Here is a 26,521-nt window from a genome sequence, read left to right on the forward strand (position 1 = left end):
GATAAAGATCAATCACACAGGTGCCCTTCAAGGCTCAGTAACACCTCTCCATAAATTATGTGGAAGAGGTCTAGAAGTGGGGATAGCATCTATTTCATATCCTCAGTGAGACCTCAGGAAGGAACCTAGTGATCAAAACATTATTAGAGGTGTTGTACAGCCATTTCTTGTATGACTGGATGAGCTATATTTATCTCTTTTTTTTTAGTTGTTAAATTCATGCAAAAATAAATGGTTAGATTGAACCTAATGACTTCATTAACACATTTCCCTTTTTTAAACCTCTATACCATTTGAAAGAGGGTGAATATCTAATTATTCACTTCTAGAATTGGATACTTCTTAGATTTAGTAAAAATATTCTGGCACAAGTGTCAAACCTTAAAAAAGGAGGTCATATCGAGCATTGGAAAATAATAATAATTAACTAATAAAAATAGTATACATTTAATTTTTTCCACTACCAAATTTCCCCGCCCCGCCCCACCCGGCTACTTTTTCATGCCACCCGGCTGGAAAAAATTTCTGGGGAGAACACTGGGACCATTTGGGTCTTTATCTGTCATTTACTATGTTACTATGAGTCTAGTGCCTCCTTCAATTTTTCCTTCTGCAAATAAACTGGGAAGTGGTGTTCTAATGTGCTCTGTTTTTTATTATTTGGGGGTATTTTTCTTCAGGAGGCTTTGGTGCCCAGAGGATCCTAATTCTGGAGATACTTTGCTTGGGAAAGGATGCAGACTGTGCAAGAGTGGGCTACAGCTTGCAAGGCAACCCCAAGGTGTACCCGTGGTGTTGACCTGCTTTGTGATTCTTTGAGTCTCAAGATCCATTTCTCTGTGAGCCATCTTGCTTTCTGATTATCAGAGACTCAAGTGTAGACTGTGGGGCCCTTGTGTAAATCCTTTTGGGTTTCAGGGAGCTGGCTGTGTTTTAATCTCCCCCTGTTGCGCCATGAGGATCTGTGGGGGTGGAGTCCTTTGTCGGTGTCTGTCCAGCTAGCAACCCGAAGATCGCCAGTTTCTAATAAATAAGATCGCTGTTTCTAATAAAAATTTGAGGCAGAAAGACCTTCCTATTCAGTCAGGCTGGAGCAAAGTTGATGCAGGCACCAGCAAAACACAGTGAGCAAAGCCCATTATGGGGGAAAATTGTGTGTGTGTGTGTTGGGGGGGGGAGTTCAGAAAGTTATTTTTAAGGATTTCTGGGGCTAGAGCTAGAGTCCCTGTTCTCCAAAACACCTTTTCCTGAATTATTTTTTTACCTTCAGGGAATCCCCACAGACCATTTTTGGCGCAAATTTGATGACATTGGCCATTTTGGATTTTAAATTATCTTTTTTCTAAAGCCTCCATCTGCCTCAAAACTTCTTAATTTGGCTCAAAATCAACTGGAATAGACTCCTCACACTGTTCTACCCCATATCATGCTAGTTTTGCACTGGATGGTCAGCTAAGGAGTGTCCATGTACCGCGTGCCAGGGGCACATGAGGGGGGGAGGGGCGTTGGCAGAAGCTTCTAACTGGTCTTGCAGGGGTCTGTGGGACCACCTATTCAAAAATTTACCACAGAGTTTGTGAATCTTCTGTGGAAAGCTTATTTAATGGGTCCAGGATGCACTGCGCTGCCTTGAGGCATGCTGGCATCGGACCAGGGCGTGATCCCTCTCTCTGAGGTCTTTCCACCACTGAGAAAGCCGGCTCCCAGCCTTAGTGACCAAGTGGGAGGATTGGAGGTCATACTTTATGCCTTTATTATTATGTGAGAGCTCAGCTGCTTTGCTGGAAGATTCCGGTTCCTTGTTAGGGATCGGGAGTCAAGAGGCAATAATTGCAGTCGACCAGGGGGAAAATCCATCAGTGAGGCAGCTTTTCAAGTCCGTTATTGTCCCACGTGGTGTTACGGGTGCATTCAAGGAGTTGAAGTTGGAGTCCCAGCAACAATCCACTTCAAAGTGCACAGTCATGAGCAGTACAGATACTCAGACCACCTTTTTTCCCATGAATCTGGACATCACTTTGCTGGTCGCAGAGCAATGGGACACTCCGGAAGGCTGGCAAAATCTATATCCAAACCATATCTTATTGCTCCGGCGTGGCTCACTGTAGAGGTGAAGGAAGCGATCAGAGACAAGAAAACTTCATTTAAGGAATGGAAAAGGTCAAGAATGGATGAAAACTGGAATAAGCACAAACAACATCAACACAAGTGCCATAAGGCGGTAAAAGGGGCCAAAAGAGACTATGAGGAAAAAATAGCCAAGGAGGCGAAAAACTTCAAAGGAAGCGGTGGGATCGTTGGATGACCATGGAATAAAGGGAGTGCTAAAGGAGGACAAAGCAATCACCGACAAACTGAACACATTTTTTGTGTCTGTATTTACCGAAGAGGATAGACACAGCTTACCGGAACCCATCAGGCTATATGCTGGAAATGAATACGGGAAACTGACAGGGTTGACGGTCAGTCTAGGAAAGGTATGCAGGCAGATCGATAGGCTTAAGAGCGATAAATCCCCAGGACCAGATGGCATCCATCCGAGGGTCATCAAGGAACTGAAAGGGACTATAGCTTAACTGCTTCAACTAATAGCCAATCCGACGATCAAATCGGGAAGGATTCCGGAAGACTGGAAGGTGGCGAATGTTACGCTGATCTTCTAAAAAGGTTCGAGAGGAGATTCGGGAAACTACAGACTGGGAAAGATGGTAGAGGCACTGATAAAGGACCGCATCATTGATCACCTTGATGGACACGGTCTGATGAGGACCAGTCAGCACAGTTTCAGCAAAGGCAGATTTTGTTTGACAAACTTGCTGCACTAGTAGGCAGATACACAAGGGTGACCCAGTTGACATCGTATATCTAGATTTTCAGAAGGCATTCGACAAGGTCCTGCATGAACGTCTACTTCGAAAAATTGCGAGCCATGGAATCGAGGGTGAAATACTCGTGGATTAAAAACTGGCTGGAGCATAGGAAACAGAGAGTGGGGGTAAATGGACAATACTCAGACTGGAAGAGCATCACCAGCAGGGCTCAGTGCTTGGACCCATGCTTTTCAACATCTTTATAAACGATATGGACATTGGTACGACGAGTGAGGTGATTAAATTTGTGGAAAATACGAAGCTATTCAGAGTAGTGAAGACACAGGGGGATTGCGAAGATCTGCAATGTGACATAATCAAGTTTGAGAAATGGCCATCGACATGGCAAATGAGGTTCAACGTGGATAAGTGTAAAGTGATGCATGGTGGTAACAAAAATATCATGCACGAATACAGGATGATACAGGATGTCTGGGGCGGTACTTGGAGAGACCTCCCAGGAAAGAAACTTGGGAGTTCTGATCGACATCGATGAAGCTGTCCGCACAATGTGTGGTGGTGGCAGCGAATATGGTGCACAGAATGCTAGGAATGATAAAGAAGGGGATCACGAACAGATCGAAGAAGGTTATCATGCCGCTGTACCGGGCCATGGTGCACCCTCACCTGGAGTACTGCTTCCAGCACTGGTCGCCATACACGGTACTACTCGAAAGGGTCCAGAAAAGAGCGACTAAAATGGTTAAAGGACTGGTGGAGTTGCTGTACAGTGAGAGATTGGAGAAACTGGGCCTCTTCTCCCTTGAAAAGAGGAGACTGACAGGGAATATGATCAAAACATTCAAAATACTGAAGGGAATAGACTTAGCAGATAAAGACAAATTGTTCACCCTCTCCAAGGGAGGGAGAATGAGAGGGCACTGTCTAAAGTTGAAAAGGGATAGATACCGCACAAATGTAAGGAAGTTCTTCACCCAGAGAGTGGTAGAAAACTGAACGCTCTTCCGGAGTCTGTTATAGGGGCAAACACCCTCCACGGATTCAAGACAAAGTTGGACAAGTTCCTGCTAAACTGGAACATATGCGGGTGAGGCTGGACTCATTTAGAGCACTGGTCTTTGACCTGGGGGCCACCGCGTGAGCGGATTGCTGGGCATGATGGACCACTGGTCTGACTCAGCAGCGGCAATTTTTATGTTGTTATGGAATTTCAGCAACTGTTTAGTCAACCAAAGGTGAATTCTGCTGTGGCCCAAGTAACTAAACATACCTCCCTAATGAGGAAGAGTGATGATAAAGGATGCACAAGATCACTAAGTGGATATAGTCTTTAAGAGACAATTTGATGCGCTGGCTGTGGAGATCAAAGCTGCAGCGGCAGCCTCATTTGTGGCAAGTACTTGCCACAACAGGATCAGACTAAGTCCTGCTCTGGAGGAGGACATCTGTCCAGCTGGTGTTGGGGAGGTAGATTATGTGACAGCCACTATGTATGACATCATCAGAGTCATGAGTAAGGTTTTGGCATATGCAGTTTATTCCCGCAAGATGCTCAGGATCAGACAGTGCGTGGGCAATTCAGTCTCCAAGGCCACTTTAAGCAGATTGGGGCAGGAAGAGGCAATTTTGTTCCTCCACACAAAGATCTTATCAGGAATCAAGACAGAGATTTGACAACTCCAGATGCCAGCAACTCTTGGGGTCTCATGTTAGCATAATCTCCAAGAAGTCACAATGATGCTAGGTCAGTAGCTGTACCCCACATATTGGTGGAAGGCTGTCGGTGTTCTGGAGGGAATGGGAACAAATTTCCTTGGACTGCTGGGTCTTAGATCTTATCCAAAAGGGTCACAAGATCAAGTTGTATTGCTTCCCTGTCAGATCTGTTCATCGACTCTCTAGCTGGATGGCCGGAAAAAGAGACCATTGTCCGAGTGACTGTACTAAGAGTATTAGACATTCAAGCAATAGAAAAAGAATACGACTCTGGCAGATACTCCATATGCTTCATAGTGCCCGAGGAAAGCACTGAGAACTGGAGACCAATCCTTCCAGTTCGCAAAGTCCATAAATTCAGCACTGAAAGTTCCTTGCTTCTGAATGGAGATAGTTCAGTCAGTCATTGCAGCAGTGATTCCGGGGTAATTCCTAGCCTCCATGAATCTGACGGAGGCATATCTTCAGGTTCCCATCTTCCTGGACCACAGGAAATATTTCAGATTCCATGTCCTACAAAAGTATTTTCAGTTTGTGGCTCTACCTTTTCGGATTGGCATTGACCCCACACACCTTCACCAAGGTGATGGTGGTAGTTGCAGCGCACTTTCGTAGGATGGGGATACAAGTATACTCATATCTAGACAATTGGCTGATAAGAGCTCCATTAAAGCTGGAGTGTGAGCAGGCAGTGGGACAAGTGGTGGATCTCCTACAGGACCTGGGCTGGATAGTCAACTTCAAGAAGAGTCATCTAGACCCAACCTGATACTTCGAATATTTGGAGATCTGCTTTGAAATGGCAAAAGGCTGCATCTTTCTTCCTGAGCCACACCAACAGAAACTCGGGAAGAACATTTCAGAGCTGCTAGCGATGCCGAATCCCACAGCCTGTCATTACCTCCAAGTGCTGAGTTCAGTGGTGGCCACCCAGGAAATAGTTCCCTGGGTTAGAGTACATATGCGCCCATCCAAGATTTCCTTCTATTTAGGTGGTTCCCACAGCCAGATTTCTCTTCAGCTCCAGCTTCCCTGGACAGAGGAAGTGAAGAACGACTTGCACTGGTGACTCCAGAGGGACTTCTTATCAAAGGGCATGCCTCTTTGAATCTCCTCATGGGTGACCCTAATGACTAACGCTAGTCTGTTTGTCTGGGGGTCCATTGTGACAATCATCTGGTACAGGGCCAATTGACCCTTCCACAGAGAAAGTGTCTGAAATTACAAGCCATTCATCTAGCGTTGAAAGCATTGGAGAAGTTCCTGAATGACAAGGCAGTCAGATTGTTCTCTGCAGTGGCTAATGTGAACAGACAAGGAGGCCCCCAGCATGGAGGCTCAGATGTTGTTCAAGTGGGCGGAAGCTCTTCTTTAGGCGCTGTCCACAGTCCACTTTGGGAGAGTGGAAGATATTCAGGCCTACTTTCTCATCCAGCAGACTCTAGACCCGGGGGAGTGGTCACTGTCCCAAAGAATGTCCAACCTCATTGTATAATGCTGGGAAAGAGCGGCGATAGACTTTATTGACTTAGTCAAGAATGTGAAGGCAAATAGCTTCGACAGCCGAAGGTAGGTGAAAAGCACAGGGTTGGACACGTTGGCTTGACTCAGCCCTGGCCAGAAGATAGGCATCTTCATGTTTTTCCACCATGGCCCATTGTTGGCCGGGTCATCCGCAGAATCGAGCCTCACCGGCCTTAGTATGTGGATCCAATGCGTCTCCAACAAAGCAGCCGCATCAAGCTTCCAGTTTATAAGGGGCTCCTCAATGAAGGACCAATTCTCACGGAGAACCCAGTGCACATTGGTCTTACGGCAAGTACTCAACCTTGACCCACAAGAGTTACTTGGAGGTAGTCATTTCAATTTCTTCTGCAAGCAAAGAAACCATCACTGTTATGGCTTACGCTAAGATCTGGAAGACTTTCCAGCTCTGGTGCACCAAAGATCAGGTGGAGCCCCTTGAGGCACCAGTTTCTGTGATACTGGCTTTTCTACAAGCTGGACTAAAAAAAAAGTCTAGCGGTGGTGTCTCTCAAAGTCCAGGTGGCAGGCTTCTCATGCGTCCGAGCTTGAGGGAGAAAACTATCGCTGGCATCTCATCCAGATGTAATCTGGTTTCTGAAGGGGATGCTTAGATTTCGGTCTCCATTGTGCCAGCCCTTTCCATCCTGGAATCTTAATATTGTCTTGAAGGGTCTTTCTAAGCCTCTGAATGAGCCCCTCCAAGAGGCTTCCCCTCCTGGATCTCATAGTGAAGACAGTATTTCTGGTGGTAATAGTCTCAGCAAGATGGATTTCGGAATTGCAGGCTCTTTCCTGCAGAGAGCCCTTCCTCAGGATCTTAGAGGCTGGGATTTCACTGTGTATGGTACCTTTCTTTCTACCAAAGGTTGTGTCAGCCTTTCATTTCAACCAAGAGGTTCATTTGCCCACCTTTCAGCCTACAGGTTCAACTAAGCAAGATAAGATATTGCAGAGACTGGATGTGCAAAGAGTTTTACTCCACTACCTGGAAAGGACCAATGATTCTTGACTTTCCAACCATCTTTTTATGCTAATCAATCACTCAAGTCGAGGCAGACCAGCATCCAAGGCTTCTGTCACCAGATGGATTTGCATAGCAAGCAGCCACCTATTTCTCTGAAAGCTCATTTGACCAGCAGTGCCTCTTCATGGGCAGAGTCCTGGGCAGTTCCACCCGAGATCTATAGAGCAGCTACTTGGCTACTCTACATACCTTTACAAAGTTCCACAGAGTGGATGTGATTTGGGAGAATGCCACTTTGGGGTCTTTGGTTTTGTTGGGTACCTTAGACGTCGAACACTGCTTTGGTATGTCACCTAACATACAAACTCCTGTGTTTATGTAATAGAATGAAAGATTAGGCTTTTACCTGGATAATATTCCTTCTGTTAATATACACAGAAGTCTGTATGACCTGCCCTGTGAATTTTGCAATTCGCATGCTTTCTGCCTTGAACAATAATGAAGTAATGGGTTTGTTGAGCTTTAGGGCTCTTTATGTGTTAGTACTAGTTGCACCCAGCAGGTTGGTTCATTGATACACCTATGTTGCAAGTCAATGCTAATTATTGTTCCCTTTCATGAGTTAAAGAGAATCGAAATACACACAAGGAAATTCCCCGTGTCCCTCCTCTTTTCTTCTGTTACAGTAGAGATTGATTGCTTTGGTGCTAACTGAATAGGGCACTGGTGAAGGAGAAGCCAAAATATGTTATTGACACCCTTCTGCAAGCAGTTTGTGAGCATGAGTTGATCATCTAACGTACAGACTCCTGTATATATTAACAGAAAGAAGATTATCCAGGTAAGAACCTAATACCGTATTTTCACGCATATAACGCGCACACGTGTACAACGCGCATACGGTTATAGCGCGCGGGAACAAGGAATTTATGTAAGAAAATTTTGGTATAGCGCGCACACGCGTATACCGCGCATGCTCCTCATTGAACTTTCATAATCCATGCCAGCGTTTAAGTCCTATTTATCTAACTGTTGCTTCGTATGCAAAATGACTTCACAAGAAATATTAGCTGAGCTATTTTAACTATCAGCAAATGCCGCCAGCAGGGAAATTACCAATGAAGTAATTTTGTTTCCCAGGTTTTCTATTGTAATGCCTATTCTGTTGTGATGCGGTGTTTTCTGTCTTGCTGGTGCCCTCCTCCTTCTTCCTGCATCGTTCGCTGAAAGCCGCGGGCAGCGGATCCTATGTGCCTCTTGCGGCTGACCCAGAAATGTTCCTCTGACGTCACGACGTCAGAGGGAACGCTTCCCATCCGCAGGAGGCGCATGGAAGCCGCTGCCGCGGCTTTCAGCAAACGCTGCAGGAAAATGAAGGAGGGCGCCAGCAAGACAGAAAACAATTGTATAACGCGCTCACGGATATTACACGCATGGCTATTGCGTGGTTTGTAAAATCTTGTATAACGCGCGCGTTATATGCGTGAAAATACAGTATTTCAATGGCACCCTAATAAAGAGATGGCTTTGGATATGCTTCAGGACCAATTCTCCCTTAGTTTCATAATGGCAAAAGTAGCTTAATGCCTTAAATATTGTTTTGATGATGTTAGATTGAATGTTACATAAAGAACTAATAAAATATATAATTTATAGAAATGCAGAAGAGCCTGAAAGCAAGAAGGCCAAAGTGGACAGTGCAACAGTGATAGGGAATGCAGCAATAACTATTGCTGCAGCAGCAGCAGTAGTACCAACAACAACAGCAGATGCGGCCACAAGAGCAGCAGCAGTGGCAGCAATGACAAATACTGTGACAACGCCAGCAATACCCAGTCTCATGAGCTTAATGGGAGGAGATGTGAGTAACAACCAAGCAATGGGAGCAGGATCATACAACTACAACCCCTGGTATCAGGTTAGTGATATGTGTGAGTTAGTCATTGAACTCCTCTCAGGTGTCATCATTTGTGTCTCAGCAGTCTTGGTTTTCTATTCCTGCCCTTTAATTTTGGAAAGTTTTACCTCTCTTTGAATTAGTAATCTTCTCTATACAAGTTCAAAGAAAATCTTACCTAGGTTTGTGCACCCAAAAAATGTATATATTGTTTAATTTCCTGTATTTAAAAACATTTTTATCATCTTTTCATCCAGCATTGATGCTTAGATTGCGTCAAGGTCATGGAAGGGAAAGATGCATGTTTGTGCTTCTTAGCTCTCTTATGAGGCTTTCCCGATGCCGGCAGCACTGACAATGAAGACATGGAATTCCCTGCACTGTGTCATTGATGTAGGCGGTGCAGATGTTGATGTCATAGTAGATTGAGGTTGAGCATCTAGATCAGAATTCCCAAGTGTGATCGATGCTTCTGAAGTGGTACCAAAAAGATTTTCAATTTGAAGTTTCCAGGCCTTAAATGACCTCTTCTGCATGCGAGAGCAGAGGGTGCAGAAAATGTCTCAATGATCAGGACCAAGACACTGGTCATACCAATTGTGCAGATCAGTGCCTAAAATGTCCTATTACATCAAATGCACCATTTGAAGCCACTAGATGCTTTGGGCATCAAGTGGAAAACTACCGACGCAACATCAAAGGGTTCCATGTCCTGGGGATCTCGAGTAAAACTTATCCCAAAAATGGTTTGGGGCTTGAAAGCCCAAAAATGAAAAATTGAAAAAAGTTGAAAACAACTTATTCAAAATGGGTAGAAAAAAAAAAAAGAAATAACTTAATGATGAAAACTGAAGAAAAAATAGAGAGAAGACATGAAAAAAGACAAAAGTTTGATGCGCTGGGAACTCTGAAAAACATAGTTTCTCAGCTCCATAGAAAACTGAGAACTGCAGGTCCCATGATCCTACGTCAGGCAGGAAAGCACCAGAACACGTACAGGAAGGGCGTTGCTAAAATTTAAAGTTTCAGTACACTTTTTGACTGTCCGTAGTGGGTTCCATGGATGACGTCACCTATATGTGAGAATATATAACTGCTTGTCCTTTGAGAAATTCTATTTTCTCCTTTTGGCAATCACTCTGGAATCATTTGAATGTGATGTATTCGCAGCAGTGGGAGGCCTCCCTGCATTGCATTTTGCTGGTCAAGATGGATGACATTGTGGAAGGAACATGTATCTCTGTGTTGTTCTTGAGGAAAGCATGTTTGCTTGCTAAACAATATGGATACACTCTTCGCCTCCCACATTGCTCCAGTGGCGAAATCAGATGTATGAACTTTTATGGACGGAGCGATTTACAGTGAAAGATAGATGTCGCAAGGGCTGAAAACACTCTGTTAAAATATGGATGTCCTTTTTGAATACATAAACTGTAAGACTGCACTCAGTTTTCTTAAACAAGTTGAATTTAGATTAAACAACCATAGGTAGTTACTGGTATCTGTGATACCATTTGGGGAAAGATAGCTGCTGGCTTATGTTTGGGGGATATGAAAAAAAAATTGCTTTGCTACTACTGGGAACAAGGACGAGGGAGGGGGCAGCAGATTTTGGTGGATGGGATTCCTAAGTTCAAGGAAGAGGATGTTTTGCAGGGTACATGCATTGCCTTTTTTGGCACATATTACTGATTGCTTATATTGCTGTGTTCCTCACTCTCTTGAGTTGTTTTGAATCTGTCAATTAAAAAAAAAATTATAATATGTTATTATTATATGTCGGATTACATAAAATTTTGCTATATTCAATCAGATATTAAATCACAGGGTTGCATAGGACCCTGGCCCCCCCCCCCACACACACACACACTTTGCCAAAGCAGCTACATGGTCCTTGATTCACAGCATTGTGAAGCATTATTGCTTTGATCACTCTTTGGCACAGCATTTGAACAGGCAGTTTTATATTCAAAACTGTTTGTTTGTTGGTCAAAAACACAATCCAAAATCACAATAACAAGCAACACAGACCAAGTTTTCATTAACCCAAAAAAAAAAAACCCAACCCCCCCCCAAAAAAAAAAAGGAAGAAGGCATGGAGCAGCAAGAGAGCAAGTACCACAGATATTATACAAAGAAACCACTATACAATCAAATATTTAATACATGGCTATGAGCATACCCGGTTAAAGAGGCCCAAAAGGCTCCCAAATCAGTTGTAGTTGATGTCCCTTAACTGAGTCCATCTCAAGAATATCCAAAAAAGAACGAAGACCTCTCAGAATAGGATGAGTCATGATGGAAGTAGTAAAAAGCATCTTCAGATGAGGTAAACAACAAGTATTCCAAAGTTTTGCAATATGATGATGAGTCTTCCAAAATCTTGACCAGGCAGTTTTATATAATCTTTATTTTCTACCCTGTTAAATCATAAAAACCAAGGAATCTTGGATCAGTGGAAAAAACATAGTGGAATATGGGTGCTCTGTGCTAGATGATGGCTGTTACCTGCGGCTAGCCCGCCGAAACGGAGAAAAAAAAAAGTGGTTGCCGCGGGTAGGGGGAAAAGGCCATTCACCTCCCCGTGGAGCAGTGAATGGCCTTGTCTCCTCCCGATCATCACCGTCCGGGCATCTCCCTCTCTTCCCCTTACCTTCACTGGCAATTTTGTCTTCAAGCAACACAAGTCTATAGTTGTTCATTTCTCTTTACATTTTTTTGTATGTCTGTGACTTCTCTCTAACTAAACTGTGTTTTCTCTTACAAAGATTTTTTTGACTGCATAATCTTATCTGATATTTCAGTTTATATGTTTTATTTGTGCAATTCTATGTTATTATTCTTATTTCTATGCATAGTTTTTCAAATGTTTTATATTATGGATGTACCTCATATTGAGTATGTATTTTAATGTTCTGTCTGTTTTTAAATATGACTGTTCATTATTTATATGTGATTTTATATTGTTTTTATTTTTTAAAGTTATGTTCATTTCATTTTGCTTAGTGTCTTTCATCCCCTGAAGAAGGCATCTACGGATGCCGAAACTGGGATCCTAGTTGGAACAATCTAGAAGATCTCTTTACTAAGATTGATCTTCCTGTCATAGACTTGGGAGTCTCCTAGTGATCCTTTTACTAAGATGAACTTTATTTTATAGACCTTACGTGGGGTTTTTTTTTATCATTCATATTAATAAAGTAACTTGTTTGGTTGATTTTTTTGACATCTCATTTGCCTCCTTTTGTTGGTTTGTTCTCTGTAGATAGCAGAGAAATGCAATGCAACCATGCTCAATTATAGAGTTGCGCGGGGACAGAAATCAAACCCATCCCCGCTGGAATCAAATCCGTCCCCGCCCGTCCCTATAAACTTCAGAAGTAGTTATTTCATTTAATTTTGCTACTGAATTAAAGGCTCTGGTAGAGACCCATTTACAAATAAGCAAAGACGCTTTATTAATTTAGAAATATTATTTAGGAAGAATACATACTTTGTAAACGGGTTTCTACCAGAGCCTCTAATATAAATATAAAATATAAATACTCAGCTGATGAGGACCCTCAAGCTGTCAGCTGAGGACTTCCTCTACAGTTGGCCAGGGGTCCCTTTTGCCAAGCTTGGCAGGCAGCAGTAGTGTCACTGAGTCACAGATGCTGGCACCTCAGTGGCTCATGGATGCTGCCAACGACTGCTGCGCTTGGTGGAAGGGAGTTCTGGCTGTCTCTAGAGGAGGTCCTCTGCCGGCGGTGCTTGGGGATCCCCACCAGCCACAGCAAGGGTCTGGAAGTACTTCAACACTGTAGAAATAAAACCAGAAACGCATTTCCTTTTGAACACAATACAAAGACATCTGCTATATACATTTCCCAAAGCTAACATATTTTAGTCAATAAATTCTTTGTTTTACCTTTGTTGTCTGGAGACTTATTTTTCCATCAAATTGGTCCCAGTTTCTTTTTTCCGCTTTCTTATCTTCTGTAAATTCTTCTGTTGCTGTCCATTGGTTCTTCCTACCATGATCCAGCATTTATCCCTCTCTCATCCCGCGGACCATGTGCAGCATCTTTTGCTCCTGCCCACCAGCTCCATGCCTAACATTTCTCCTTCCATCACCCCTCTCCAGCACCATGCCACATCTCTTCCTCCATTCCCTTCACCACTATGTCCAACATTTCTCCCTCTTGCATCCCTTTCAATCTGTCCCACTGTTCCATTTTCACATTTCTCCTTCTCATCTTTCTCTTCCCTATCATCTGTGCCTCACTCCCTCCCTATGACCAAAAACTATCCTTTCTTCCATTCCCGATGTACAGAACCATCTCTCTTTCCCTCTCACCGACACACCCAATTCTCCCTGACATTGGAAGGAAGGCTCTGCGTCAGTCACGTGCAGATTAGCCACTGTTGGAAACAGGAGCTACATGGATCTTCAATCTGTCCCAGTATGGTATTCTTGTATTCTTTTTAAGAACTCTGCAGTATTAAATATTGCACAGATGCATATGGATGGACAGCGCTGATGCAATAACCTCATTAGGCACTCTTATTTTATTTTTTTCTCTCTGTCTCTCTGTTACTCCCTCTCCCACCCCATCTGTTTTCCTTCTTCTCTTCCTTTCAATTTCCTAGGGTCCCAGAGAGCAATGTAAGAGTAAGAGGAGATGCTCTGTCACACTCTACCCCTACCCTAAATGCTCTTCCAACAGGCATAGCCTATCTTTGTTTCCAATCTCAGTGATTTATTATTTTGCTGCCTACTTCTATGGATTTTTTTTTCTCCTTATCAGTATCTCACTTATTTAAGTTCAGCTCTGAAGTTTCCTGGAATGACAGATTATGGAAACATATTATGGCTAAGACAAGAAATACTCAAAATCACAAAATAATATTTTTCATAACAATATAAGCCTTCTTTAACATACTGTTACATCTATATTACATGTTCTCTGTCTCTGTTTCTCTTAACTCTCCTCTCTTATTTATTCTACTTGTTTTGCTGACTCTCCCAAGGACAGTTTCTTTCTCTCTGTTTTTTTTCCCACATTCCCACTTTTCCATCTCTCGGTCTTTCTTTCTTTTTATTCTGTCTCTCCATTTTTCTCATTTCAAACAACCTCCCTGCTTTAAATGTACCCATAAGATTTTCACTCAGCATGTTCAAAGTAAGAAAAGGCACCTGTTTCCTCTGAATCGTACACGCTCTGGTGTACTCCTCTCTTACTTTGCATCTGGATTCAGAGGGACCAGAATAACCATTCAGTAAGCAGGGTATTTCATCATGAATCCCACTTTTTCTTCAGAGCTCTCCTGATAATTCATACAATCTCAACTGGAACTTAAACAGAGTGCAAGGTTTCAGCTAAGGTTACCTTTGTTTGCAGAATAATCTCTCTGTGCAAGGCCTCCATGTTTCAAGTGTCTCAGTTGGAGATTTGCAGCGTGTCCATCCGTATCCCTCTCTCGCTCTCTTTCCTCGCATACTTCCAATTTTTTCCAGTCTGCACGCTGCATGTGACTGATGCGAAGACCTCCCTTCAACATCAGCTTTGACGTCGGGGAAGACTTCCGGTCGGCTACGTGTGCGTGCTTTCAGGCAGGAAAAAAAGACAAGCCTTGTCTGGGCTTGAGCTGCCTCCAACCCCGCAGGATCCCCACGACCCGAGGGGGGCTTTCCCACAGGATCCCCGTGACCCATGGGGCATCTCCACGGGATCCCCACCACTTGAAGAGGGATTCCCGTCATCCCCGTTCCAGTGCAGCTCTCTACGCTCAATCTCTCTCCTACTTATCCCCCCCAAAAAAAAGGGAGGGGATAAAATTACAGTAAATCCAGTAAACCCAAAACCAAACTTAAAATATTCTTAGTTCGGGGTTTTTTTGGTTTTTTTTTTAATATAACAGATTGAGAGGGGAAGGTAATATGGCAGCACAGAAACTTCTATCCAGGCTTAGAAGTCCAAATGACTTTTCTGAGCTGGAGGATGGCTCTGGCCCACAGGCAGTGGTTGACATTGCCAAGGAGCATTCCCCTTTTATTTACGCAGAACTCCTGTTACAGGTTAAGTATCTTTGCTTTCTCTGCCAGTCGAACAGACCTTGGGGTCCCCACAGCCATTTACTATTATTACTTATTTCTATAGCACTGCTAAACGTATACAGCACTGTACATTAGAACATTCAAGACATGGTCCCTGTTCAGAAGAGCTTACAAGCCATTTCAGATTGTAATGTCATTTCTTTCTCTCAAAATTAATAATTATAATTTTCAGTATGTCCTTCCTGCTTTTTATATTGCCTTGTATTTAGATGTCTTCCACTAGTTTTGTCATCTGACCTTTAGTTGAAAAACTTTAAGGTATCCATGAAACACTGAGAAATGCCTTTAGTTTCTTTTTTTATTATTATTTCTTTATTCATTTTATAACTTATATCAAGTGTAGTAAATATCAAACAATTATAATACAATATCACTTGAAAAATCTTCAATATCATACACCAAGAAGATTTAATCTCCACCCTCCTCCCAAATTCATATGCAACTAATATATACCACATGAAAATATCTTATGACAATCATATATATATTCTTAATGGAAAACCAAGAAACACCCCACCCCAAATCTACATGTGTATTAAAATTGGGAAAAGTGTAACTTATTCATTACTATAATTTAATAATGGCCCCCACACATCCTTAAATTTATTATAATAACCTTTTTGAACTGCCAACGCTCTTTCCATTTTATACACATGACAAACTGAATTCCACCAAAAACAATAATTCAGTCTTCTACAGTCCTTCCAATTATATGTTATTTGTTGGATGGCAACTCCTGTTAATATCATCAATAGCTTGTTATTATTAGCAGATATTTGACAGTTAGCTCTCATAGACATGCCAAATAAGATTGTGTCATGACAATGCTACATGATTCTCTAACAAGCAATTTATTTGATCCCAAATAGACTCCCAAAAAGCCTTAATGAATGGACAATAAATGATCTAAAAGTTCCAGCTTCGAGATGACAATGCCAACATCTATTAGACTTAAAGCAATCCAATTTTTGTAAACAAACAGAGGTCCAGAGTGCTCTATGCAACAGGAAAAACCATGTTTGCCTCATAGATGCAGACATTGTACATTTCATCCTCCAAGACCAAATACTAAACAGTCCTGAAGAAATCTTTCGTTCAATACATTCAAAATATACATTCAAAAATATTTTAAGCTCACTCCAAAACTCTTATATATCGCATAAAGAAACTAAAGGTAAAGATTCCTTTAGTTTCTTTATGCGATATATGAGAGTTTTGGAGTGAGCTTAAAATATTTTTTGAATGTATTGAATGAAATAAAGTGAAGATTTCTTCAGGACTCTTTAGTTTATTCTATACATGTAGGACGTAAAAAATGCATGAGAGAGTTGGAAATAAGATTCTTGTATAATCCCATTTTATCTCGGGACTAGTGGATTAATTCAGTCTACCCACCAGGACTTGTGGGAAGCCTCATATTTCAGAGACTTAAGCTTAAGCTCCACCCATCTCACCTCAGAACTGTCCACTCAAAAACCAGTTTTTTCCAAGAAGCCAGGCTAGGCTGTAGGAGTTTATCTTTTCTGCTCGTGTTTATTTTCTTTAAAGTTCACTCTTTTTGTTAGCAGTTTTTGCCCTTATGCTACAGAGGTTCCCTGCGGGGATAGCTCTGACTGCAGGAGATCGCAGATCTTTGGACAAGTCTGCTTCCAAGGGGTTGGCTGCTTGTAAGTGCATCCTCTGGAAGGTTCACAGTCAAATGTGCACAAGACAACAGCGCGCGGATAAGTGAGCGCCAAGACAATTCAGCGCAAATTATTTTCAGTAACAAGCACAAGCGGGACAACTGAGCGCAAGACATCTGAGCACCGGCAAAAAGGACCCACTACAATGGTAGACAATCACCCTCACTACACACCCAAGCCAAGAAGTTTAAACCAATAAGCCCTACCGTCAGCATAATGATCCTATCCTACTGTTCTAATTTAGCAAAATGAAATGAAGCTATGCATATACCTGTAAATGTGAATATCCTCTTATGAACGATACCTGCAACAGACAATGGTACCTATTTGTCTTTATGGAATACTGATATGAAATGCCTTTATAAAACTATAAACCATAAGCACACTCAAATTAAAAATATTCAGATACTACTCTTGCTGGCATAAGAGATTTTACCTCATGCAAAAATGTTTCTTTACATCTTTATTACTTTTCAATTCTATAACTGCATTCAATTATATATACAATTAATATCAGACATCACATGATACATAAAATTAATATCATAAATCACCCTTCTCGCGCTTTTACTATGTGGGACAACTGAGTGCAAGACGAGTGCAAGAATGACAAAACTTTTATCTGCGCATGTGCGCTAAGAGTTCCATGATAAACAACAAAACTTTAATCTGAACAAGCGCACTCAGTTTTATTATTATACCCTTGGTTTTCTTGCGATTGTGTAGCGCACATCTTATATAGCTTTTAAAAGTAATGACATAAAAATATACTGTCCGCGTGAACCGAAAATATAAACATACCTGGAAATGAAGAAATCTGGAAGTAGTGTTGCTCTCACCAGAGGCGAGTAAAATCCGCGCAAGACAAATATCTGATACAGAGCAAGTTCTAGCAAAACCAGAACTTTACCTATAACGCACACAGTCAGGCAGCGAAAGGAAAGCGGGCTGTTCTGAGCACATATATAAAGAGGAAACGTAACCATACTAACAAAAATGCATTCACGTGACTTATAATCAAAGCACAAAGAGGCAAGGGAACCATACTGATAACGTGGTGCTGTGATGATGTTTTGCCGTGCTGAACATGCACATGCCCTTCACCACGCGCCATTTTGCAGCGCGCTCAATTGTCGTTGCGCTCAATTGTTTTGCGCGCTGTTATCATTACGCTCAGATGTCTTGCACTGAATTGTACTTGCGCGTTGCTATGTTTGCGCTGATTTGTCTTGGGCGGTTTTGTCAGCGCGCTGTTGTCTTGTGCACATTTGACCTGTCATCCTCTGGAAAGTCTGCACTTCAGATCGGGGCTCAGGGACCATTCCCTTTGGAGTTTGCTTACCCCAGGTTCGTCCACTAGTGGATTGAGCGCAGGCTGTGTGGCTCAGTGGAGGTGCACCCAGGATCAGGGCTAGACTGCGCTCCTCCACCAGGTGTCTGCTCGGCATGTTCGAGAGTGGCAGAGGTACCCAGCCTTGGACGTCTGGCTGGTGAGGCAGTTTGAAGATTTGTAGTCCAGCTTGCCAGCTTCCTATGGCAGAGGATCTCTCTATAAGCTGTTTCAGCTGTCTCAGCAGTGTTTCTTCCAGTCAACACATGTCACAGTGAGTTTTTCCTGAGATTTTTGTGTAAAATTGGCACCCATGGGGGCCATTTTGAATTTTCCCAATTTAGAATAAAAGTTATTTTTAGCACTTGCAAGCTTAGTTTTTGCAAGAAAACCACGGATGGGCCCCTCAGGGCAGGATTTCATGGATTCATGTCTTATTTGCAGTTGATGTCTGTTGGGGTGTGCAGCCGTGTTCCACGTGCACTGCGGCCTATGAGGGGGGGGGGGGGTGGAGGTGTGGAATTTTCCAGGACACTGTGTCTTTGACTTCTGAAGGGGGTCTTCCCACTATTTCTGCTCAGGTACCAGCAAAAATTGTGTCAGGGGCCCTGGGGAGTGTGTACACGGTGCTCCAGCAAAACACAAATGCACTTCGGGGGAGAATTTTCACAGATCCTCCCAACATTTCAAAAATGGTCCACAGGAGCCAGCTCCCACCCTGGAGGAGGGTGTTTTTCTCCAACTTTATATGATGTATCAGGCTTATTTGCCTCAGAAATCTCTGTCTCCTACAGGCATCCTTGAGGGACGCCAGGACCCTTCCTCCTCTGGACTTACGCCTTTTCTCTTGCCTGCCTTCTGGGGTCCTAGTTGGTAAGCCAGTTATGCCTGCGGTTACTCCCGATACAATGCCTCCGCTAGTGCAGGTGGGAACCATGGCTGCTAGAGATGTGGCAGCCCTAGCGGATATTCAGGATGATTTTTCAAGCCCGTTTCATTTGATGGATTTGATCTCTGAATCTATCCAGGAATTACAGCTGCAGACTAAACAGCCTGTCACTGTGGAATATTCTCTCATGAGTGACCAGAGGTCACAATCTGCCTTTTTCTTGATCATTCTGACATAGTTTGGATCCTTACAGAAAGTTGGGAGGCGCCTGTGGGTTCTTTGAAATGTGCTCATGCCATGGTTTTATCCCATGAGAGACGCTTTTATCTAGCGTTTTGCTTCCATGAAGGGGGAATTCCTCGGTGCACTTCTTTCCCCAGTGTCGAACAACTGGGTTTTTAGCTGTTTCTTAAATTGGAGCTAATCAACACATAGTTGCAATTGACTTACCAAAGCATTCCATATCTTAACATTAGCAATACAGAATGCCCTGCAATCTTGGATTTAATAACCTTTTATTGAGCCTGCAAAATAGAATTGGTAACCAGTGTAATTTTTTTCAAAATTGGCATTGTGTGTGCCATCCTATCGACACGCAGTACTAGCCTAGCTGCAGTATTTTGTATCAATTGTAACGCTCTTCCTCTTGTCTTAGTAATTCCAAGGTAGAGGGCGTCACAGTAGTCCAAGCTCAACACAACCATCCCTTGTACAACAGTTCTAATAGGCAAAATCAGGGGTTTTAAGTGATGAAGCATGTAAAGTTGACTAAAACATGCCTTTACAGTCTTAACTATTTGTAACTTCATAGTTAGACCTAAATCCAAAACAACTCCTAAAACGGTCATTTCTTTCCTCATAGGTAATATCATCCTTAACACATACAAGGAATCGGGCCATATCTTTTCCCCACTTCACCTCTAATTTTCTTAAATTTAAACACAAACCATGCTCATCCATTCTATTTTTGACATATACTGATTTATAGACTGTTGCAGATCTAACTCCCATTTGTGTACTGGAAAGAAAAATAAAACATCGGCATATTATCAATATGAGACTTGCAGTTGTTCGAACACTTCCCCTAATGACACCACATAAATATTAAACAAAAGCCCTGACAGTGCAGATCCTTGGGGCACACCCCTCCCAACTGGAGCCTCCTTTAATGCCATATAACCATCATACACTTGAAAAGTACAATCGAACAGGTATGATTTAAACCATTGTAAAACAGTATCTCATACCTAGATTTTCCAATTTTCTTAATAAGATTTAAATCAACAGAATCAAATGCACTAGACATTCAATCGAAACCATGCAAAATGTTACATGTTCATCCATGCCCTGCCACAAAGCATCCACAACAGACATTAACAACAGCTCTACACTATAGGCATGTCGAAACCCAAACTGGTGATGGTTTAGAGACATTTCTTCTGGTCAACAAATTTGACTAACTGGGATAAAACTGTTTTTCCAAAACTTTTTCTAAAAATGGAACCGTAGATATTGGGTGATAATTAGTCATCTGATCAACACTTACACCTTACTTTTACAGGATCGATGTCGTGGTCAAGCAGGATTCTGCTTTTGGTGCCCCTGGTTTGGCAGCAGGCACATCAGTTCTATTCTGATTCTAGAGGACTGCTCTGTTATATCACACTATTCCTGGAATAAAATGGTATTGTACAAGAACGAAAGATTAGGTTCTTACCTTTGCTAATCTTCTTTCTTGTAAATCCACACTTTATTCCAGGAACCTGCCCTATGCTTTGCTGATTTGTCAGTTGTCAGCCTTTCCAAGTACTGATAAGCTGGATTTCTGTTTTCTGACCAGCCTTTATAAAAGTGCCCTCAGAATTGGTTTAGTACTCGGGGGGTCCTCTAGTTAGGGTGCCTCTTCGGACAGTGCAGGCTGTGTCTCCTTACAGCACTGTTTTTTGTCATTCAGGTTTCTAATGTACCGTTCTGAGCTCCCCTGGGAGAATGGTATAGAAAATTGAATAAATAAAAAATAAATAAAATATAATGACCTGGTCCAATTATGTTTAATTGTTGCTGATTAGACTTATTGGATGGGGAGTGTCCCTGTACCCCTCTCTCTTGTCTACAGATGTTCTTGGCTGCTTTACAACTAACTGGTTCTTGAGGGGACAGTTCTGAGGTGAGGGGGTGGAGCTTAAGTTCCTGAAATATGAGGCTTCCTACAAGTCCTGGCAGGTAGACAGAATTAACCCACTAGTCCCGGAATAAAGTGAGGATTTACAAGAAAAAAGATTAGCAAAGGTAAGAACCTAATCTTCCACTAGCTATGGTTGGAAGATAGGGAATCCTCTTACTGAGAGGCCTTTGATTGATCATGACATGTGTTCACTGAATTTTAGTCAGAATTCAGTTGTGTGACTTACCTTTCTCCATTGCCATAACTGTTGCTGTTTATAAGGGTCATCCCTCACAAATCTGAGGGGAATTAGCCTTTGAATGGCAATACTATAACTGTAACTCCTGAGGTCACATTTGTTATCTATCTTTCTTGTACTGGGGCCTTCACTTTGCAGCTGTGTTTGTGCCCTTCTCCATTTGCAACTTGTGACTGTGCTTTCCACCTTCTTGTATAATGTAGCCACATATAAAGTGCTGTCTGATTCAGGGAAAATTTGTTTTGATTCGATTTGGCCTATTAAATCGATTTTTGATTTGCTTTTCCTGCCCAATCGGATGTTTTTTTCAAATGTCCTAGCGGGTTTATTTTGTAGCCTTTCCACCCACCCCACCTCCTTTTCCCTCTCTAATCCTATGCCAGTGTAAACAAAATAAAAAGACCTCCTCTCTCTGAGGTCTTGGCTAACGCTCGCTAACACCAGCTCTGGCAGGATACACATTTCAAATCTTACATATTGTAAACACAAAATAGAAAATTATTTTTTCTACCTTCCAAAATTTGCTTCTTTCCCAATGTCTACAATCTCTCCCTGCCCTCCACCCTATGTCCAACATTTCTCCCTCTCTCTTCTCCATGCATGTCTCCCTCCCCTCCACCATATGCAGCATTTCTCCCTCTACCTAATTCTTCCTCTTTTCTCTCTCCCCATGTGCATCTTTTCTGCCCTTCCATCCCCCTGAGCAGCATCTTCCATCCTCTCCCACCCATTCCCCTGTGTAACAGTTTTCCATCCCTCCCTCCCATTCCCCTGTGTAAGTTTCCCTCCATTACATTCCCTTGTGCAGTAGTTTTCCATCCCTCCCTCCCATTCCCCTGTGCAAGCATACCCCACCGACTGTCCCACAATGAGACCTAACGTACCTGAGGCCTCTTAAAGCAGCAGATCGGGGGGGGGGGGAGGATGCCGGATCGTTGGGGGAGATGCAGGATCGCGGGGGTGGCACTCGTAAATCGAGTCAAACTCGGTTTCCGAGGTGCCGATTTTGCAAATGTTTTGCTCATCTTGCAAAACACTCGTAAACCGAGGTTTGACTGTATTTCCTTTAGCAGTTAAAGAAAAGATTTATAAACTATAGAGTTTTACCTCTTGCAAAATTGTCATTTCTTTAATAAGACATTAACTATTTTTTCTGTGGTCTTCTAAGTACCTACAAATCCTAAATGTAACCCCGCAAAGGGTTTGAGTTTGAGACCACTGCTTTAGAAAGTTGTGTTCATAGTAGGCTGTATAACGAGCAGTGCTAATATTCAATTTTTTTTTTTTTTTTTTTGCAGAATTATGGAATGTACAATTACCACACCACCTGGAATTATGGCCAGTACTACCCACAAAGCTAAAAGGGACCAATGTACTATAGAAAGAAGCCATGGGGACAAGTTAGGATAAAAAAATTTAAGAGGAAAGAAGGCATGGGGTGGGTTGTGCAAGTATTATCCAAGCCTTTGTTTCCAAGGACATGCTGCCTAGGACATCTATATGGAACACATGAAGTTCCAGAACTACACATGGAAAGGATTCTGAATGAATTTTGGGGGCATGTGGATTCTTTTTTTGTATCTTTCTGATGTGGGAGGAGGATAGCTGTGTTCTTCTCCAGCAGCACTCTGAACCAAACCAGCTTCCCATCGAGCATTCATACCAAACGGTGACCTGCTCCTGTCCACCTTGTCTCTTATTTTTTCATGAGGTGATATGAAGGACTGAAGTTTCTAGACCTAGACTGGAGACAACCCCAGCCTGTTATATCTGCTGCATTTCACCTCTTAACTGCTTTTTCATTTATTTGAAAGTTAACTTTTTATACATGTGAGTTTTGCCATGGCATTGGTTCTGTAATGACTTTTTCTGTATATTGCATTTGATTGTATTGTAAATAAATGTATTTGGAAAAGCCATAGCAGTTGAAGTTGTGGCTGTTGTGCAAGAACAGCATGCTCCCTTTTCATAACCAGCAACATTTCAAACTTTTTCCCCCTCTTTCTGACTTCTGATATAGTGCTGCTAAGGATGGTTGTATTTGTAGCATTGGTTCTTCTGTTGGAGAAACAGACCACTACTACTAAATCAAAATCCTTTCTAGTGCAATGTGTCTAGTGGTCTTGAAACGATAGGGTTCTATATCTCAACTCGAAAGTTGCTTGCAGAAAATTGTCAATCATGTTTTCAACTCCACCTCTTTCCCAGGAAACTGCTCCTGCCCTCTCAGTTTGTTTTCTGCAAGCAAATTCCTCAGAAGTGCTTCTTTATTATTTTTAGATATTTTTCTCAGTCTTCATATGGAGGCTCGGTGCCCAGACGTTCCCACTTGTTGGAACCTCTGCCTGGGATAAGACACAGGCCTGCTGCTAGCAGAATCAGCCCTTGAGGACACTAGCAAGCCATCCTGCTTTTTTTGGAGCTCAGGGGTCATCTCCTACATAGCTGCTTGCATCCCTTTTAGATCTTACAGTCAAGACAGTATTCCTGGTAGCGATTATGTCAATGAGATGAGTTTCCGAGTCACAAGCTCTTCCTTGCAGGGAGCCATTCCTTAGGATCATGGATACTGCGCTCTCCTTGCATACAGTTCTCCGAAGACAAGCACGGTAATGGAGCCCCACTTGTTGGTGAAGTGCCTGGACTGAACCTGCCTGGCAGAACTCTTCCCCAGCTACAGTAGTTTTTTTTGGGGGGGGTTTCTACTGGGCATGTGCAGCCACCTTGCCTATGGAGCTCCACCCCCGTAGCCTGTCAGTTTTTTCTCTAACCAACTGAAACCGGTCACAGCTCTCCCCTTCTTGCCTCCTGACAAACCCCCCTCCCCCCATTGAAGACAGAAACAAACCCAAAACTAATAGAATTTTTATTTTCCTGTTTCCAATTGGAATGGGGGGGGAACAAACAAGCAAAGGCGAAATAATAACATCAAAAGCTTTCAGTTGGCAACCGGAGCACCGTCGACATTGACTTGTCTGTTCACGGCAATTTAACTCCTTAAGCCGGCAGTTTTTAGGACCATGAAGACTCTTCATGGACAGCAGCTTTAATCCGGCGTCGCTTTGTGCCAACAGCACAGCAAGCTCGCCAAGGCCATTCACGTCCCCAACTCCTCCTCAGGGCCCATGAAAGGTTCCGCCAGGGGCAGGCACTGTCAGGAAAAGAAATAGATGGCTTCGGCAGGGAACTTTTATTGCTAGTCGCTGTTTACGGTCCCTCCCCCTCAGGGCCTAAGCAAGGACAGCCCAACGATGCCATTGCAGTTACCGTCAAATAAAAAACACAGGGTACTAGTGGCCAACAGAAAGGACAAACAAACAGCTCTGGAGACAAAAGTGTTCCCCTCCCCTGCCAATTTCAGAGAAAGCAGCGCGAAACCAGCAAAAACAGTCCGTGTCTGTTTTCATCTTACCAAATTGCAACAGTGAGGCCTCCTGTGGGTACAGTACCTGCCCCCCGCAGTCTTCATTCGAAGCAACGCTGGATAATTCAAGTAAAATTTTGCCTTCTCCTTTAACTTAAAAAAGTAGCAAAAAGAGTACCTTCCCCTTCTCTTAGTGAGGATATTTCTCTGCTTCTAAAATATAGTACCTATGCCTCAGTTGTCTATAGAGCCCCTACCAGATATTAGCTCTTTCCTCCTGTGGCACAGTTTTTTCTCACTTTTTTCAAAACTGTATAAAGGAGAGTGCTGCTTTTTTCTCTCAGCCTTCCCCTTCTCAACTTGTAGTTGAGGTAGTTTCACACTGTTTACACTGTAATATTCAGCAACCTGATCCATCTTCTGGTCTTTCAAGAGCAGTTCATCAGTCTCCTCTTCTTGGGGAAAATAATCTATTGCATAATGACCACTATATGCTAACCCAAAGGATTACAATTGTTAATCCACAATACACAGGGTCAAGAATAGGAACTAATAAAGGAATAATACTGCATCACATGAAAGATTCTCAGTTAAGAATTCCTACAGCCAGATATACAGCAAGATAACTATTTATTTTTAGCCTAGTAATCCTAATTATGTTTAGTCCTCCAAAAAAGAAAAGAAAATTATGCTCCCAGGACAAGAACTCTTGATTTATACATCAAATATTCATGTTTCCCTTTGTTCAACCATTTTAGAAAGATCAGGAAAATTTGAATGCTGCTCATTCATATGGCATAAATGACCACTAATGTGTAACTAAGTCTAATGCAGTCTCCAGGAAATCCATCACATTTTTGCACATATTGATCTCCTTTGCCAAGATCTCTTGCAGACTTTCCAGGGAAGGATGTACAATATACTGAATTCTAACAATAGGTGGTAAATTATCTCTAAAATATTTTTGAACCAAATCTAATATTGCAAGTAGGGATGACACAAGACCTAAATAAAGGTAGTAAAAGCCTGAAAGGAAGGCACTATATTTGCCTGAGAGGGCACATGTAGCAGGAAACTTGTACACTGCTGCGATATACCATTGCTATTTGTAGCTGCCCATAGAAGATATAGCCATCATTCTTAATTATCATATTCAACTGCATAAAAGCTGGACAGGAAAAAGAGCCAACATCCTGTTGTCATATAGCAGTGATGGCGAACCTATGACACGCGTGTCAGCTGTGGCACGCGAAGGCCTTGCAGCTGGCACGCGGGAAGGTCCGCAATTAAGATGCGCGGCGGGAGGCGAGTGTGCCGGTGTCTGCTTTGCAGCTTACCTGGCAACAGGGCCGGACTGGCCATTGGGAGGACCGGGCATTGTCCCGGTGGGCCACAGCCCATCCTCCTGTGCTGGCTGCAGTCCTGTGAGTGGATGTTTAGCCTGTCTGTCTTCCCCTTAGTGTCCTATGAGCCAGGCAGTGTGTGAGGGGGAAGTGGGGGGAGGAAGAGAAGCTTCACACTGAGTCTGTCACAGGAACTCAGTGAGGCTGTAGTGTGACTCCACATGTGACATCTGTAATCAGGAACAGTTCCTAGTGCTCCCATGCTAGAGAGGTGAGGATATGGGGGGATGTTAATGTGTCTAATAATGTGCTCCTCTGTAAAAACCTCTGTATCTTCCATGGGGGACATGCTAAATTTGAGGAAATAAAAAAGCTGCTTATGATGATTGCATAGAGAAGTTCAGTAAGCTGAGAGGAGGGCTGGGCTCTCTGTGAACAACCAACACACTAAT

At 42.7% G+C, this 26,521-nt stretch overlaps 1 protein-coding gene across 1 annotated transcript in view; it reads left to right on the plus strand.

Annotated features, from left to right (window-relative positions):
- LOC117366031 (mucin-17-like) overlaps positions 1–23,283 on the plus strand; it is a 164,668-nt gene extending 141,385 nt beyond the window's left edge. Inside the window, exons 13-14 of the mRNA XM_033957062.1 lie at positions 8,695–8,956; positions 22,661–23,283. Coding sequence (XP_033812953.1) covers positions 8,695–8,956; positions 22,661–22,723 — 325 coding nt within the window. The 3' untranslated portion in view covers positions 22,724–23,283. The remainder of the gene's footprint in view (positions 1–8,694; positions 8,957–22,660) is intronic.
- The last annotated feature ends 3,238 nt before the right edge of the window (positions 23,284–26,521 follow it).

Source organism: Geotrypetes seraphini, chromosome 8 (assembly GCF_902459505.1).
Source record: "Geotrypetes seraphini chromosome 8, aGeoSer1.1, whole genome shotgun sequence".
Taxonomy (NCBI): Eukaryota; Metazoa; Chordata; class Amphibia; order Gymnophiona; family Dermophiidae; genus Geotrypetes; species Geotrypetes seraphini.